Consider the following 18848-nt stretch of genomic DNA (forward strand, 5'->3'; position numbering starts at 1 on the left):
CCTACTGTGTAGGCGAAACGTTTCGAAATAAAGATACCTAACTGTTGCATATGCGTCTTACCTAACAATCTGTCGGTATTTTATACCATTTTAATGTTCAAACAGGTTATTGAAGCCAAAATATTCTAATCACACGAACAAATGTAATCAAATTATCACCAAACACACCGAACTGCAATTACTTTCCCTCTCTTCTTTTCGCAATGTTCTCCAGACGAAATTTTATCAGAAAAAAAAGGCGTAAATAGGAAATTAAAATCATTAGTCTCATAGTAACATTATCTGCTGCAGAGCTAATGAGGTCAAATCATTATTCTCACAATAAATAACAAAAAGGCACAATACCGTGACTGGAACGATACACAAACAACCCGCACATAAAAGAGAGAAGCTTACGACGACGTTTCGGTCCGACTTGTGACTTTGTCAATGGTCTAAGTCGGACCGAAACGTCGTCGTAAGCTTCTCTCTTTTATGTGCGGGTTGTTTGTGTATTCTCACAGTAACACAGATTCTCTGTGACAAAGTTAATGTGGTCATGCTGAAGCGTCACTCACAATATTAAAGTGGAAATAAATGGTATAAAATACCGACACAATGGGAAAAATAAGCACATAAGCAGTATAATGTGATCCTTTATTGACAACGTTTCGCCCACAAAGTCACAAACAGATCTGTTTGTGACATGATAAAACCCACTGTGTGGGCGAAACGTCGTCAATAATCACATTATACTGCTTATGTGTGTATTTTTCCATATTTTTCCATCATGAAAATTCAACCATTTATTAATAAAAAGTAATTTACCCGAATTTGTTTCCAAAAAATCAAACTTTCAGAATTATCCTCGAGTAACACTCGTACATAATCTGCCCTTAAAAAATTTATTGCGTGTAACAACCTCTTCTAAGCCAGAATGATGAGGGGTTTTAACACATTATATGGTTATAAGAAGACTTTTTCTATTTACATATTTTAGGTCAAGTTACTTTACTGTCAATTAAATTTAAACAACGCAAATATTCCTTATAAAGAAAAACTAACAGGAGAGGTGAACCTCAGAAAAAAACTAGAGTTAAATATACACTTAAATCCACGTTCTGGCTTATGATAAGTATCTACTACGTCTCGTGCTGAATGACCCACATGGGTTTAGCGTTAAATATGATAATTGTTATTATTATTATTATTATATCCGACGGTTGTTCCACCATATTTAAAGACTATTAAAGAACCAAGTCTCTTCCAGAAGACTGGGGAGTTATGGGTTAGGAACTAGTACAAACTTGACGCCTTGGCACTGCCACTCACCTGTCAGTGTTAGAAAACTGTTACTATTGTTGTTAATATACTTAACTGAAGTGCTAAATCCGAAAGGGTCATACAGCTCTGCAAGGAAGTGCGAAAGTGGGAATGTGAGAAGGGTAGGAGTGAGGGGCAGGGGAGAGTGAAAGAATAAAATTTAAATTAATATTAATGCAACAGGTTATTTTAGATAGAAAAAAAAGAGAGACTCGGGGGGGAGGGGTAAGGTAGGTCTGTGTCAAGGCGGGACTGGCATCTAGGAAGTGCTGTTGTGAGGAGCTAGTGGAAACTTTTCATGCCCTGAACTGATGCACACCTGCCAGTGTTAATGATGTAGTTCAAGGTGGTCTAGTGTAAGTTTTCTCAAGAGTGAGTCAGTTTCACCTAGGAATCAGTCGCCTTGCAGGGGAATTTAGGATGATGTGGCCAAGTGAGAGGGCATGGTCAGACTCACCTGGGTGACGGAGGAGGGTGTGGCCGTGGGTCAACAAGGTGACGAGACCCAAATAGGTGAAGGTGGCCAGGAGAAGTGGCCTCAGACGTGCCCGTCTGGTGCGCATGCCCAACCTCGCCGCCAGACCCATGTTGCTGCTGCTTATCTTCTTACTGTTGTTTCTGTGGGAAAAGAAAACACAAATGTAACACTATGCTAACACTGTTCACATAAAAGAACTTGAAAAGTTATGTAATGTGAATCACAGTTTCATATACCGTCCCTGTAACTGAACGTCTAGTTAGTTCCGGGTAACAGGGATGATCGCTCTTACGGTCCGGTCAAAGACCACAAGCTTTCTGGCTGATAGCCTCATTAATCAGACTGTTCACAAATGTCATGATTTTTAAAGATCATCCTAATCATTTGTAGAACTAAATGGTTATAATTATAACCAACGGTAAGCCAGCGGAAGGCCTCGGTCAGATGACCAAAAGCCCCAATGGCGGGTTAGCAAACTTGTCCTGTTTCCTGACAGGCCTTACCTAACCTAATCATTTTACTACATACTCACCGAATCTGCCTCATTGCAAGCCCCTGATGTGATGGTTGCAACATGAAAGGCCTAGAGCTATCATTCAACTACCCTTATGGTTATTTTGCAACGTTCACAATTATTACATCATACAAAATTTTTATCTCCGAGCGGGACGTCTCAAATTCAGCTCTCGCTTAGTCGATAATCTTAAAAACCCAATAAACCGAACCCAACTTAAGTGTTCTTCACTTAAACGACGTGTGAAGAGATCCAAGTGTCCGCTATAACACGGTTCAGATATAACAGTAATCACCGCCAACTCTCTTAAAAGATGCTATTGTATTTCGTGAAGTGGGTCATTCTGTGCAGCGAATGGTGGAGCCTCGATCCACCATTCTGTACACTCTGTACGTCAGGCGCATATTGGAGTATGCAGCACCAGTATAGAACCCACATCTGGTTAAGCACTTCAAGAAATTAGAGAAAGTGAAAAGAGTTGCAACAAGAACAGTCCCGAAGTTAAGGGGAGAGGATTAAGGAAAATCAACCTGATGACCCTGGAGGACAGGAGGGACATGATAACGGCAGATAAAATACTGAGAAGAATTGATAAGGTGGATAGGGACATGATGTTTCAGAGATGGGACGCAGCATCAAGGGGTCACAACTAGAAGTTGAAAACTCAGATGAGTCACAGGGATGTTAGGAAGTATTTCTTCAGTCACTGAGTTGTCAGGATGTGGAACAATCTGGAAAGTGATGTACAGGATGCAGGATCTATATATAGCTTTAAGAGGAGATAAAGCTCATGGAGCAGGGAGAGAGTGGACCTAGTAGCGACCAGTGAAGAGGCGGAGCCAGGAGTTTTGAATCGACCCCTGCATCAACAAATAAGCGAGTACAAATAGGTGAGTGCATACACACACACATACGCTCGTTCGTTCTCTCTCTCCCTCCCTCTCCCTCACATCCGCTCGCTCGCTCGCTCGCTCGCTTGCTCCCTCCCTCCCTTCCTTCCTGCCGCTCTCTCATTTCCTCCCACTCCGTCTCCCGCTCTCTCCCTCTTGCCACCGCTCTGGGATCAAGGAGATATCTTCATAAAAATTCCTTTTCTCCTGTGTATGTGATAGGCTATCCTGAGAGATGACAGTTCCCAAGTGATAGTAACTCCAGCTCTAGCGGAAGGTAACCTTTGAGCTGATGATCTCTTACTGGAACACTTGAGGTTATTCTCATTGCTCGACTGAAGTGTTCCAGCCTAAGCTATTTCAGCACCTTGTATGAGCACCATCCTGCATGATGGAATATGACAAGGAAAACATATCACGCGCAGCAGGCAGCACACTGCTGGTGTATCCTGAATGTTAACAGGATTATTATTATAATCATGGGGGAGCGCTAAACTCCTGGGATTATACAGCGCAAGTGGGGGTAGGGATGGGAGGCATTCAGGCTCAATTCAAGGAACTGGAGCACAGATCCAATTCCCTAGATCAAGAGCCCCTCACCAGCGTCAAGGAACCTCCCTTGAGGGGAATGTTAACAGGAACTCCCTCCTGTTCTCTCTCTCTCTATCTCTCTCTCTCTCTCTCTCTCTCTCTCTCTCTCTCTCTCTCTCTCCTGCTCACTCATTCCACTCTCTTCATCCCACTCACTGCTTCTCTCAGCTTGCTTCTTTCCCTCTCTCCCTCCATTTTTCACTTTCACTGCTCATGCCTCTCATTCCTTCTCAAACATCACAAACATCCTGCCTTCCTTTACGCTCTTCCACATTCATTGTTTACATTTCAAAACACGTTTACTCACATTCCAGAAGGATGGGGAGGAATAAGTCGTGGAGTCAAAGTTCTATAATTCCTTGTTAATAAGACAGTAATATGTCAGAAAGTTTCTCCACCTGACACTATATAAAGATAAGTTTACCAAGGAAATAGTCAGCAGAAACTAAATCCGCGCACGCAAACAACGCGCACACGCGTACACACACTGCAATGGATCAGAGAATATCTGAGTGGGCGCCTGTGATGAGCAGGGTTCCACAGGGGTCAGTACTAGGACATGTGCTGTTTTTTGTATATGTGGATGACATAACGGATAGACTCAGAAGTGTTCCTGCTCGCAGATGTGAAGTTAATGAGGAGAATTAAATCGGTCGAGGATCAGGTAGGTCTACGAAGATACCTGGACAGGCTGGACGCGTGGTTCAGCAACTGGCTCCTTGAATTTAACCCCGCTAAATGCAAAGTCATGAAAATCGGGGAAGGGCAAAGAAGACCGCAGACAGAGTATAAGCTAGGTGGCCAAAGACTGCAAACCTCGCTCAAGGAAAAAGATCTGGGGGTGAGTATAATACCAAGCACATCTCCTGAGGCGCACAACAATCAGATAACTGCTGCAGCATACGGGCATCTGGCAAACCTAAGAATAGCGTTCCGATACCTTAGAAAGGAATCGTTCAAGACTCTGTACACCATATACGTCGGGATCATATTAGAGCATGCAGCACCAGATTGGAACCCACACCTGGTCAAGCACGTCAAGAAATTAGAGAAAGTGCAAAGGTTTGCAAGAAGACTAGTCCCAGAGCTAAGGGGATATGTCCTACAAAGAAAGGTTAAGGGAAATCGGCCTGACGACACTGGAGGAAAGGAAGGTCAGGGAAGACATGATAAGAACATATAAAATACTGCGAGGAATTGACAAGGTGGACAAAGACAGGATGTTCCTGAGATGGGACATAAAAACAAGGGGTCACAAATGGAAGTTGAAGACTCCATGAGTTAAAGGTATGTTAGGAAGTATTTCTTCAGTCACAGAGTTGTCAGGGAATGGAATAATCTAGAAAGTGACGTAGTTTTAAGACGAGGTTTGATAAAGCTCATGAAGCAGGGAGAGAGAGGACCTAATAGCAATCAGTGAAGAGGCGGAGCCAGGAGCTGTGAATCGACCCCTTCAACCACAAACAGGCGAGTACACACAGTCAGAGAGTTGTCAGGAAGTAGAACAATCTGGAGTGATGTAGTAGAGGCAGGATCCATACATAGCATTAGGAAGAGGTACGATAAGGCTCTTTGGAGCAGGGTGTGTGTGGACCTAACAGCGACCAGCGAAGAGGCGGGGGCCAGGAGCTGTGAATCGACCCCTGCAACCATAAATAGGCGAGTACACACACGCACCCTCACACGCACCCTCACACGCACACACACACGCACGCACACACACACACACACACACACACACACACACACACACACACACACACGGGACTACCTAATCGTACTAAGAGCACTGATAACATTTTAGGATGAATGAATGTATTCTGGCTGCAGCATCAGGAGGTCAGAGGTCATCACCCCCTTCTGTCCTCTGGCCCGGGAGAGATGGCTTTTTTTATTTCATTATTGGGGAAGTGCTAAACCCTTAGGGATCGTACAGCGCCTATGGAAAAGGATTCAATCAGATTTAATCCCAGGAAGGGCAAGTATGTATTGTTAAGACAGTGTGAGCAACTCTAAACTACTGTTACTTGGCATCACTATCAACCAACAGTCAAGTTAAATACCCAGAACTCACCAGGTGGAGGTACAACCTTCAACTCTTGCCCACCAGGTGAAGGTACCAAGGTACCACCTTCAACTCTTGCCCACCAGGTGAAGGTACCACCTTCAACTCTTGCCCACCAGGTGAAGGTACCATTTTCAACTCTTGCCCACCAGGTGAAGGTACCACCTTCAACTCTTGCCCACCAGGTGATTATTATTATTATAATCAAGGGGGAAGCGCTAAACCCAGAGGATTATACAGCGCCTGGGGGGGATGTGGAAGGCATTCAGGCTTAATTTGGGGAACTGGAGCACGGATCCAATTCCCTAAATCAAGAGCCCCTCACCAACATCAAGGAACCTTCCTTGAGGGGCCCACCAGGTGAAGGTACCACCTTCAACTCTTGCCCACCAGGTGAAGGTACCAAGGTACCACCTTCAACTCTTGCCCACCAGGTGAAGGTACCACCTTCAACTCTTGCCCACCAGGTGAAGGTACCACCTTCAACTCTTGCCCACCAGGTGAAGGTACCACTTTCAACTCTTGCCCACCAGGTGAAGGTACCACTTTCAACTCTTGCCCACCAGGTGAAGGTACCACCTTCAACTCTTGCCCTTAACAAAACCTCTGAAGCTACCGAACCTTCAGTGGAATGGTAGGTAAGACACATGGGCAACAGTTAGGCAATTTTATTCCGAAACGTTTCGCCCACACAGTAGGCTTCTTCAGTCGAGTACAGAAAGTAGGCAGGAGCAGTAGAGTGGAATATGTGAATGTATCCTGAACGCCCTGCTATTATCTCCCAGCTCAAACTGACAGATTGCAAAACTATACATGCAACTCGTCCTGGAATATGACATGGAAACATAACTAACAGGTGTTCCCACTACACAACTATCATATTTCATGACAGGGTAGTAGTACACTGCACATGTCTCCAAATTTGTTAAAAATAAAGTTTGTATTTCGTGCAAAAAAAAAAAAAATACACATGCAGGAGTGGTCTAAAGGTGACCTGTTGTTAACAGGTGAAACATCCAGTCATCTAGGACACAGAAGCAGGAGTAGTAACTGTACACTACATGAACGCTTATACTACCAGTCCTCAACCTGTACTATCAAGGCTAAACTGTCCTAAACTGTCCTATGTTCAGCTTAACCAAGAAATACATCCTTTATGAACGTCTCTGTGAACGCAAGTAATGTCTTACTACATATTTTAAGTGTGTGCATACTTCGTGTTGAATGTAAAAGTCATCAAATGTCAGAGAAACTATTAAGACTGTCCCACGAAACACTTTCTCCCTCTGGTTGTTTCTATCTCCCTATATTATTGTCACAACTTAGTATTCTCGCATCAAACAATATTAACGTTAAATGTTTTAACATAAGTGCAGTTAACTGGTATCAGACAACTCACCGCATAACATCCCGCTAATTAATCAAATAATGATACGTTCATATGAACGTTATTTGAGACACAGGCTCACCTGATTTATACTACGATGCGTCGGACAGTTACTTATATTGCTGTTAATGTTGTTAATTCAAAATATAATTACGGAGAGTGGCAAAATTGTTTGCAGATAACTCTCGTACATCCCGCTACTCCCAGGCTCACCCGCGTCACCGCTGCCAGGCAAGTCTCTCACCCACAAGTGAGACACCTTACTACCCTGCCTCCAGTTGCTGCTGATACATAAACTCCCTCCTAAGGGCTGTTATGTGAGCCTGAATTATAGATATCCAATAATCTGTGATCCAGCGGGAGTCGGGAAGCAGTGCTCGTGTGGCTGGCAGTGGTATGCCAACGGGTAGTTCTCGTACACCTGGCAAGTTACATGCCACCAATATTTATACACAGTATATCCCGCACTCTGAGTGCTCGGCTGATATTTCATCTTGCAATGCTGATTGCTCGCCTACTAGTTGTATACTTATTTACATGAGCGAGGAATCGTTAAACACAAGGAGTGGCTATACACGAGTCATTACACAGTTACACGGAAGAGGTCGTTGTGATGCAGAAGTGTGACCTTGGAGTTAATGACCCGTGTATCACACGGTAACACACCTGTATTGATCGCTCCTCTCACACGATGCTCGTCTGACACTACAACGCAATTAGGTCGTACCTAAACTAATACAAGCAACACCATAGTTGCCTTAACTCAAACCAGTACATCTGGCAACACTGCCCGTCTCGGTTATGAATACATCAGACGGATAGGTACAACTACAATGTTTTACCATTAACAACACGGTAAGACCAACTCGCACTCCAATATTGAGCACCATGTTCTGACCAACCGGTCGTGTATGTGACAAATACAGTATGCCTGACACCGACAGTACATCTGGCAACACAGCTTAATAAAATCATTCTCGTACAGCTGGAAGAAAAATGCATGAAAGAAGTTGTACAGGTAGAACAAAAATGATTAATCAGGGTTGTGCATTTTAACAAAGTTCGCCTTTCATTACGCAGTGTAAAAACCTGGGGTCGTACTTCTGACAACACACTGGGAGATATATGACACTGGTCGTACATCTGGCAGTACAAAAAAGATGCTTCCGGTACCTCTGGTGTTACAAAGGCTTGAATTACTTTTATACATTTGCAACGTGACACAAGACTAATAAACGTTCACTTTAAGTCTTGTTAAATAATGGGGCATGCATACTTAATAAGAGAACAATTTTTTTTATACTCTTACCTCTGGCAGAGCAACACAAAGAGCCCACTCCAGACAAATTATCGTATAATTAGGAAATATTTGAGTGGCAGTCAATTGGAGGGTTTCAAATGTTATCTTCCTTATATAAGAAAAGCAGAAATTTCTCGTATACCTACTCAGGGAGTTCCGTAGCTCGGTTGGTAGCGCACTCAGCTCACACACTGAGGTCCGTAGTTCGATCCCTGGTACGGGTGGTAACATTTGAGCGTGTTTCCCTCAAGACACCTGCTGTCCGTGTTCACCTAGCAGTAAATAAGTACCTGGATGTTAACCAACTGGTGTGGGTCGCATCCCGGGGACAAAACCTAATTTGCCAGAAATGCTCTGCATAACAAGGGGCTTTACGACTCACCTGCCACTAGTTCAATCCCCGCCCGTGGAAGGGGCTTTCAATGTCATTGATGTCAGCTTCGTCTATATAAATTATATCATCAGCTTCGTCTATATAAATTATATCATCAGCTTCGTCTATATAAATTATATCATCAGCTTCGTCTATATAAATTATATCATCAGCTTCGTCTATATAAATTATATCATCAGCTTCGTCTATATAAATTATATCATCAGCTTCGTCTATATAAATTATATCATGTACTTGTAGAAATAAATATTAATACAAACTTCTCTCTACATTTTCAATTCCATGATTATCACTGATGTTAATTACATTTACTGTGTTAATTTTCTATTTTCAGTTAAGTTTGAATATTGTATATATGATTAATATATTATAAATAACACAAATATAAATATTCCTACACTTGCATCCTACAGGAGGAAGAGTCACCCTCAACAGTCACCGTCAACAGTCACCGTCAACAGTCACCGTCAACAGTCACCCTCAAGAGTCACCCTCAAGAGTCACCGTCAAGAGTCACCGTCAAGAGTCACCGTCAAGAGTCACCGTCAAGAGTCACCGTCAAGAGTCACCGTCAAGTCACCGTCAAGAGTCACCCTCAACAGTCACCGTCAAGAGTCACCGTCAACAGTCACCGTCAAGTCACAGTCAACAGTCACAGTCAACAGTCACAGTCAACAGTCACCGTCAACAGTCACCGTCAACAGTCACCGTCAACAGTCACCATCAACAGTCACCGTCAACAGTCACCGTCAACAGTCACCGTCAACAGTCTCCCACGCCTGAACATAAACAATGCCACTACCTGGACAGTTAATATTCACTTCTGCAACGGCATCTGCTTGTCCAACAGTTATATGCGTATTTATGATTAAGATACATACTCGTATACATATGATTAAGATATATATACATATATACATTATACTATGAAGATACATGCCCGTGACAAAGTTCGGACTTAAAAGGCGCTCTAGTCGACGGAGGGAGCAGCGCCTGACCACCTGAAAGTGTCGACTCCTGACGGAGGTAGGTGTGTGTGTGTGTGTGTGTGTGTGTGTGTGTGTGTGTGTGTGTGTGTGTGTGTGTGTGTGTATGTGTGTGTGTGTGTGTGTGTGTGTGTGTGTGTGTGTGTCTGTGTGTGTGTGTGTGTGTGTGTGTGTGTGTGTGTGTGTGTGTGTGTGTGTGTGTAATGGGTGAGGAAAGTAGGTGTGTGGGGATGGTGGGTAAGAGACTCGCTAAAAACATGCTTACTAAGCACTCTGAAACACATGGACACTTTCGACAGTTTGTCATCACCACCACCAGCATCCAGCACCACCACCCCAACATCACCACCACCACCCAGCACCACCACCCCAACATCACCACCGCCACCCAGCACCACCACCCCAACATCACCACCACCACCCCAACATCACCACTACCGCCCAGCACCACTACCCCAACATCACCACCACCACCCAGCATCACCACACCACCATCACCGCCACCACCCATCACCACCACCCCAACATCACCGTCACCATCATCACCAACACCACCTCAATAATCACCAAAGACATCAGGCTGGTAACAAAGAGAGGCTATGAGTTAACAAATGTAATAAAAACACATACCTGTAACTAAAAGCTGCAGCCTAGGTGGCTGCAGCCCTTGGCTCTTGCTAAATAAAGGTACCCTTACCTCTCATATATTATTATATTCTTGGAGGAAGTCTCATACTCTATCAACACCTTACATGTATCTCTCAGAACCTTCGAGATTCCATATATTCTTACAAGACACCTCATAGTCTTATCTCAGAAGGTAAAGTTCCTTATAGTTTATCATGGGACGGGGGAAACATTAATGTGCGTCATGAAGGAGGAGGAGGAGGAGGCCAGGAAGAGTGGATAAAGACAGAGGTGGAAAGTATCGGTAACAGGGAGAACAGAAGAGAAGAAATGACACCACCTATTCATTGAAAAAAATTATGTATCCATTTTCTATAAACGCAGCTGTCGATCCAGGTGATTCATTCTCGTACTTCGAGTGTGAATTTGAATAATACAAAATTCGATTTAGTTCGATATACAAATAAGTCGCACACAGGAGAAAAAACTCACGTGCAGGCAACACATTTTATGCCTTACACACAGAAGATTAATAACAATTGCTATATTGTTATATTGTCATTGGGTACGGGAGTTATTTCTTGGGTGGCTTTAGGTTGAACATTAAAATGGTATAAAATACATATGTGTCTTACCTAACAACGTGGCTTTAGGTAGAGATCGTTTTGATAAGGACCTGCCTCGTATGGGTCAGTAGGCCTTCTGCAGTGTTCCTACATTCTTATGTTCTTATGTTCTTATATTTTAATAGGCCATTGATTACCACAACGAATGAGTTACATAAGAGGCTGTAAGATACACACATCTTCAGTAGTGTATTTTTAAACAAGAATGTACGAGAACATGCATATTTTTTAACATTAAAAAGACATCATTTTTCTATATTATTTATTTATACAAGGATTCAGCTTACATAATATACAAAACATCTTGGGTTCTAGCACTTAGATCTCTAGGTTGTTAGGTATTTTATACCATTTTAATGTTCAGATCTCTAGGTACACTAGTACTCAGCGTAGGTTCAGAAGTCATATTAGATATATCAACATATTCAATACATACGTGTTTATCCTTTATGATACACCCTGTCTTACCTTCCCCCTCCCACAAGGTGCCTTACTGTCTTACCTTCCCCCTCCCACAAGGTGCCTTACTGTCTTACCTTCCCCCTCCCACAAGGTGCCTTACTGTCTTACCTTCCCCCTCCCACAAGGTGCCTTACTGTCTTACCTTCCCCCTCCCACAAGGTGCCTTACTGTCTTACCTTCCCCCTCCCACAAGGTGCCTTACTGTCTTACCTTCCCCCTCCCACAAGGTGCCTTACTGTCTTACCTTCCCCCTCCCACAAGGTGCCTTACTGTCTTACCTTCCCCCTCCCACAAGGTGCCTTACTGTCTTACCTTCCCCCTCCCACAAGGTGCCTTACTGTCTTACCTTCCCCTACCCACAAGGTGCTTTACTTTCTTACCTTCCCCCACCCACAAGGTGCTTTACTTTCTTACCTTCCCACACCCACAAGGTGCTTTACTGTCTTACCTTCCCCTACCCACAAAGTGCTTTACTTTCTTACCTTCCCCCACCCACAAGGTGCCTTACTGTCTTACCTTCCCACACTCACAAGGTGCCTTACTGTCTTACCTTCCCACACCCACAAGGTGCCTTACTGTCTTACCTTCCCACACCCACAAGGTGCCTTACTGTCTTACCTTCCCACACTCACAAGGTGCCTTACTGTCTTACCTTCCCACACCCACAAGGTGCCTTACTGTCTTACCTTCCCACACCCACAAGGTGCCTTACTGTCTTACCTTCCCCCTCCCACAAGGTGCCTTACTGTCTTACCTTCCCCTACCCACAAGGTGCTTTACTTTCTTACCTTCCCCCACCCACAAGGTGCTTTACTTTCTTACCTTCCCCCTCCCACAAGGTGCCTTACTGCCTTACCTTCCCCCTCCCACAAGGTGCCTTACTGTCTTACCTTCCCCCTCCCACAAGGTGCCTTACTGTCTTACCTTCCCCTACCCACAAGGTGCTTTACTTTCTTACCTTCCCCCACCCACAAGGTGCTTTACTTTCTTACCTTCCCCCACCCACAAGGTGCTTTACTTTCTTACCTTCCCACACCCACAAGGTGCTTTACTGTCTTACCTTCCCCTACCCACAAAGTGCTTTACTTTCTTACCTTCCCCCACCCACAAGGTGCCTTACTGTCTTACCTTCCCACACTCACAAGGTGCCTTACTGTCTTACCTTCCCACACCCACAAGGTGCCTTACTGTCTTACCTTCCCACACCCACAAGGTGCCTTACTGTCTTACCTTCCCACACTCACAAGGTGCCTTACTGTCTTACCTTCCCACACCCACAAGGTGCCTTACTGTCTTACCTTCCCACACCCACAAGGTGCCTTACTGTCTTACCTTCCCACACTCACAAGGTGCCTTACTGTCTTACCTTCCCACACTCACAAGGTGCCTTACTGTCTTACCTTCCCACACCCACAAGGTGCCTTACTGTCTTACCTTCCCACACCCACAAGGTGCCTTATTGTCTTACCTTCCCCCACCCACAAGGTGCCTTACTGTCTTACCTTCCCACACCCACAAGGTGCCTTAATGTCTTACCTTCCCACACCCACAAGGTGCCTCACTGTCTTACCTTCCCACACCCACAAGGTACCTCACTGTCTTACCTTCCCACACCCACAAGGTGCCTTACTGTCTTCACCTGAGTGAAAGTTCTAAAAATCATATAACATCTATAAAGGCTGGCTTCATGAAACAACTTCAAGGTTATGATGGACTAAGATTTCTTGAGAATATATGAGATACTTATAAGTTTGTAGATGAATGGTTCAGAGAACCGACATGTTGATAAATTAGACACATGTGCAACTCTTGGGTATCTTTATTGAGGAAACGTTTCGCCACACAGTGGCTTCATCAGTCCATACAAAGGAGAATCTTGAAGAACAGGAGGAGAATGAGGTAATCAGTCCCTCAACCTTGAGTCGATGTGGTCAGTCCACCAGACTTGGCTCCTCCAGCGAAGACCAGCAGCTGGAGGTACGAAGACACGTTCCTCCAGCGAGGACCAGCAGCTGGAGCCACCAGGACTAGTCGTTAATTAAAAAAATTTAGTTTATTTAAGTAGACAAGTGGCAACGCTTCACTAACTCTCCCTCCCACTGTCATGAGCATGATGTCCCTGTAGAGTTGGTCATAGTGTATGTTGTTGTGTGGTGGCGGCGGCGGCGGCGGTGATGGTGGTGGTGGTGGTGGTGGTGGTGGTAGTAGTAGTAGTAGTAGTAGTAGTAGTAGTAGTAGTAGTAGTAGTAGTAGTAGTAGTAGTAGTAGTAGTAGTAGTAGTAGTAGTAGTAGTAAGCAACTGGAAGACTATGGATTTATGCACGCCGTGAGCGCCTATTACAATAGCTGGAGAAAGCCCCCCTTCCCCCCCCACCACACACACAGACCTTTCTTTGTTTGAAGCTCAATGCCCTTTCCAAGACAGTAGTCGTAAACACACATTTACATTACTGTCATATCTGTAAGTCAGCAGACTGAAGGTAGCGAAGACGTCAAGTCTGATACTAATGAATAGTGTGAATGTTATGCGAAGAATAAGGAGAGATGAAATTACAAGACGTGTAAAAGGTTATGAATAGTATAATTCAGAGAGATGAGAAGTTGCTGAGGCAGGCTGGTCATTTAGGAAAGACTGAAGAGAATAGGTTGACCCAAAGGATGTATAAATTCGGAGTGGTGGGTGTCGTGCATGGAAGGGTTGGTGGGAGGGAGTGGTGGAGTTGGAGTGGTAGAGATCCGAGTATCCAGCAGGAGTGAGAGCGCGTCTTAGAGAGAAAGAGAAGAGAGACAAATGGTTTTTGGGTTTTTGGCTTGCCATTGGAGCGTGAGAATGGTGGCTGGAAACAGTGTCCGCACTCTGAAGGAGAGTTTGAATGTTGTAGTTCATAGAGACATTTGAACGTTACGTTTGCACACAGAATCTGGCAAGAAAGCTATTGAAGGAGACACTTGTGCAACATTTGGGAATCTCTATTGAGGAAACGTTTCGCCAGCCAGTGGCTTCTTCAGTCTAATGCAGAGAAGTACGGTGGAAGATGAGGAAAATGAAGTAATCAGTCCCTCAGCCTGGAGTCGATGTGTTTAGTACATCAGTCTTGAGACTGATAGACTGAACACATCGACAACAGGCTGAGGGATTAACAACTTGAAATTCCTTCTCATCTTCCACCGGTCTTTATATTGGACTGAAGAATCCACTTGCTGGCGAAACGTTTCCTCAGTTTTCTAAACCATCTGCATCACAAGAAAGTTATTTAACTAATGACCGGAGCGTACATGGCGATAATTTTTTCAACAACGCCAAGTAAAAAAAAATAAACATCAGAATTTTGGAAATTCAAAATCCGATTATATATACACTAAAATAAAACAAATTCTCCACACCAAAAAAAAAAATGAGCGGCCTCAACTACTAAGTAAAGAAGAAGAAAAAGAAGAATCAAGACTGGCAGCGCAACACACGGAGGAAGGCAACACAAGATGTAAGAAAAATTCGAACTGTATTTCCTTCAGAAACTTTGTGGTAAGAACATAAAGGTGGTAAAAAAGGTACACAAGAAGAAATATAAGAGGCCATAAGAGAAGACCGAAGTTAACATAAAAAAAGCTGAAGAAACTGACAGGACGCGAAAAGTAAAGAGATAAATAAAGGTAGATCACAAGAGAGAGAGAGAGAGAGAGAGAGAGAGAGAGAGAGAGAGAGAGAGAGAGAGAGAGAGAGAGAGAGAGAGAGAGAGAGAGAGAGAGAGAGAGAGAGAGAGAGGATATAAGAGGCATCCCACTATCTATAACATGAACCTGCACAAGCAAGCCTGTTGGTAAATGGAACAAGTCGAAGAGTGGGTCATCTCTAGATGGGAGGCTGACACAAAACTACAACTAACATCAGGTAGAGTGCCCTTCAAAACCTGGTAGTCCTTGGTCAAGGATATTCACCTGTAGAAATTATTTCACCCTCTAAATCGACAAGCTGACACCACCTCTGCTAGTAGTCAAGAAAAAAATCTGACCTCTTTGCTGCCAAGATGAAAGTTCCTGATCCAGCAAGGAAACCTCCTGGGCTAGCCTTAAGAACTGTGTCAAAGTTGTCATTAGTGACAATATGGCAGGATGAAGTATATCTTCTCCTTAAATCGCTGGATCAAAGTTGTGGGCTCAAATAAGGTGAGCCCAAGATTGCGGAGTAAATATGCAGACCAGCTAGCGTCACCTCTAACACACATCTATCAGGACTACCACTGGCTTCTTTGTGACCGTCAATATGGCTTCAGAAAAGGTCACTGTGCTGCTGATTTGCTGTTAAACCTCTCCACTATGTGGCACTAGTCACTGGATGAATCTAAGATCAGTTGTGTAGTAGCACTCAGACATTGTTGGTGTTTTCGGCCGGGTATAACACCAGGGACTCTTGGCAAAATTAAAAGCATCAGGAGTCGCCGGCTCTTCACTATGATTACCTTTAAGGTAGATCTCTAAGAGTAGTTCTCAATAGGACAAAATCAACAAGACATTTTATTGGTGCGCGTGCTCCACAAGAAAATGTTCTTGGGCCATTGTTATAGAATGTCTACTTTAGTGACCTTCTTCATCTCATCCCAGAATCCCATGTATATGCAGACGACTGTACTCTGACATTTACCTACCCAAGACGGGAAAGGCCAGCTGCTCTAAGTTACATCACCAGCCTGGGGAAAACGACAGCAGGTCACATTTGCTCCTGAGAAAAAACAAATGATTATGGTCTCTAAGCACCGTCCAGGTAATGCTGGAGCAGTGGTAAGAATGAATGGGAGAGTGCTGGCATCCAAGGATGAAGTTGATATCCTTGGGGTGAAATTTAACTCCAAACTATGAAGAATCACGTTGTAAATCGTGCAAACAAAGCTGCCAGGAAGCATTTAGACGCATCTCACATCTGCTCGACAGCAGAGGCTGCAAGATTCTGTACGAGGCACAAGTGCGCTCACACCTTGAGTATGCTCCACCTTCTTGGATTGCCTCCACCCCCCCCCCATCTCATCTGCGACTTGACAGAATAGAGAACAGAGCAAAACGACTCATCTCTCGCCTGGACCCACCCTGGATATATCTGTCATTACAGCAGACCCTTCAACACAGGAGGAATATGGGTGGCTTTACAATTGCGTACTAAGCCAATACTGCCAAAGTACCACACCTGGATCCACTCCAAGGGCAGCGAGGAGTGAGCGGCTAAACAAGGCGGGCAACAGCTACACTCTGACCCTTTTCCAGAACATCGCTTCATCTAAGATCATTTATTTCTAGAATGATTCGAGTCTGGAACATGTTCGTACAACATAACGACATCAACGAAATAAAATCAGTTGAGCAAATAAAATCGCTGGTCCACAGATGACTCCAACTTCGTCCTGTTCACTATCTGCATGTCTGATGCATGATTAAGAACCTTAACCAAACACTGTAAAACAATCTTGTGTAAGAGAGAGAGAGAGAGAGAGAGAGAGAGAGAGAGAGAGAGAGAGAGAGAGAGAGAGAGAGAGAGAGAGAGAGAGAGAGAGAGAGAGAGAGAGAGAGAGAGAGAGAGAGAGGAGAAAGAAGAGAGGTGACAGGAGAGAAAAGAGGAGAGATAAAAAAGAAAAAAGAATAGATAGAAAAGAGAGAGAAGAAAGACAAAAAAGAGAAAAGAGAAGAGAGGAGAGGAGAGACCGGGCATAAAACAGGCAGTGGCAGACGTCGCCAAATAGACACAGACGTGGGAGCTAAAAAAAAAAAAAAAAAAAAAAAAAAAAAAAAAAAAGGTCAAGACAAAGGAACAAAAGCGAGGTGGGGAGGCTATTGATAAGGTGGGGAGGATGGTTGTAAGGTGGGGAGGATGGTTGTAAGGTGGGGAGGATGGTTGTAAGGTGGGGAGGCTGGTGGTAAGGTGGGAAGGATGGTGGTAAGGTGGGAAGGATGGTGGTAAGGTGGGAAGGATGGTGGTAAGGTGAGTAGACTGGTGGTAAGGTGGGGAGACTAGTGGTAAGGTGGGGAGGCTGGGAGTAAGGTGGGGGAGGTTGGGGACGAGGTCCGCGCCCTTCCAAAGGCACCACAACTCTCTTGAAGTGGGAAGCCTGGGAAGGTAAGGACCCTGGGGAGGACATGGGGAGGCTGGTGAGGAGTTGAGGACCCTGGGGAGAAGAGGACGAGGGGAGGCTGGAGAGAAGCTGGGGAGGAGATAATCAGGCAGTGAGTACAACAATAAGAGAGGCGGACAGGAGGCACAGTGGGATGGCCAATCATGCCCTCACTCTCTCATGACATATTCACCTTCATGCCACATTATCTTCCTCGTTCCACATTCATCCTTCTCGTGTTACAGTCAGTCTCTCATGCCACATTCACTTTCTCATTCCACATTTACGCTCTAATACTGTTTACCACAGCAACGACTTTTACGAACGACCCCAGGTGACTTGCGGTCTCCCCGAACCTTGAGTAGTTTCCACGAACATGGACACTCAGGACTCACGTTGCCACAGCCGGGCCCAGGGAAGGACTCACCGAGGGCCCCACCAACTGGCTCAGTAGGCCCCACTACCACTGATGTACGCCACTATGCTGTAAACTATCCCAGGTAATTCTATACTTGCGTACACATTTTTCTATATAATTTATTATTCTAAACTAGAGTAACTATAGCCAGGGTGAACTCGTGTGTCGTAACTAGTGTACTTTTTCAATTACCCATTTTAAAATACTTTTTCCAATATTTTTTCAACTTAAATAACCAACATCAGTTGCATTACATAAATTGTAGCATTTCTTACCCATATTCAGTGTTAGTCAATACTAGTATTAAATATATGGGAGTGGCAGTACTGCAGAGCGTGTGTTGGTGAGGGTCGTCTACAGTCAGCCTGGGCACTGATGCTTGAACCATGATACCCTGAGCAATCTTGCCCTCACAGCCAGTCCGGGCAACACATCTTACAGATAAGTTCCAAAAACTGGTGCGAACTGATTTACAGAGGCAGGCTAGAGTTGCAAAAAGTGCTTTTAGTAATCATTTAAGTCGATAACAGTAACAAACTTACGTTATTAATATCACTGCAATAATAGTGTTGTATAACTTAACTGCTATCCAATAAATTTTATTAAATTTTTGAAGAGGGTTAACCTTTATAATTTTTTTCTACATATATCACATATGTACGGGGAGAGGTGCAACTTTCCCTATAAATTCCTCATCTTTATCTTTTGTATCT

General features: G+C 44.2%; 1 protein-coding gene across 8 annotated transcripts in view; it reads right to left on the minus strand.

Moving 5' to 3' along the window:
• The window catches only part of LOC128688654 (probable sodium/potassium/calcium exchanger CG1090), a 272867-nt gene that overhangs the window by 134769 nt on the left and 119250 nt on the right, over nt 1-18848 (minus strand). For 7 of the 8 annotated variants that reach the window (XM_070084516.1, XM_070084513.1, XM_070084515.1 and 4 more), the window contains one exon: nt 1760-1920. In XM_070084516.1, coding sequence (XP_069940617.1) covers nt 1760-1889 — 130 coding nt within the window. In that variant the 5' untranslated portion in view covers nt 1890-1920. Of the gene's footprint in view, nt 1-1759; nt 1921-8673; nt 8800-18848 lie in introns of all 8 variants that reach the window. The other variant, XM_070084511.1, reaches the window with a different exon arrangement.

Source organism: Cherax quadricarinatus, chromosome 13 (genome assembly GCF_038502225.1).
Source record: "Cherax quadricarinatus isolate ZL_2023a chromosome 13, ASM3850222v1, whole genome shotgun sequence".
Lineage (NCBI taxonomy): Eukaryota > Metazoa > Arthropoda > Malacostraca > Decapoda > Parastacidae > Cherax > Cherax quadricarinatus.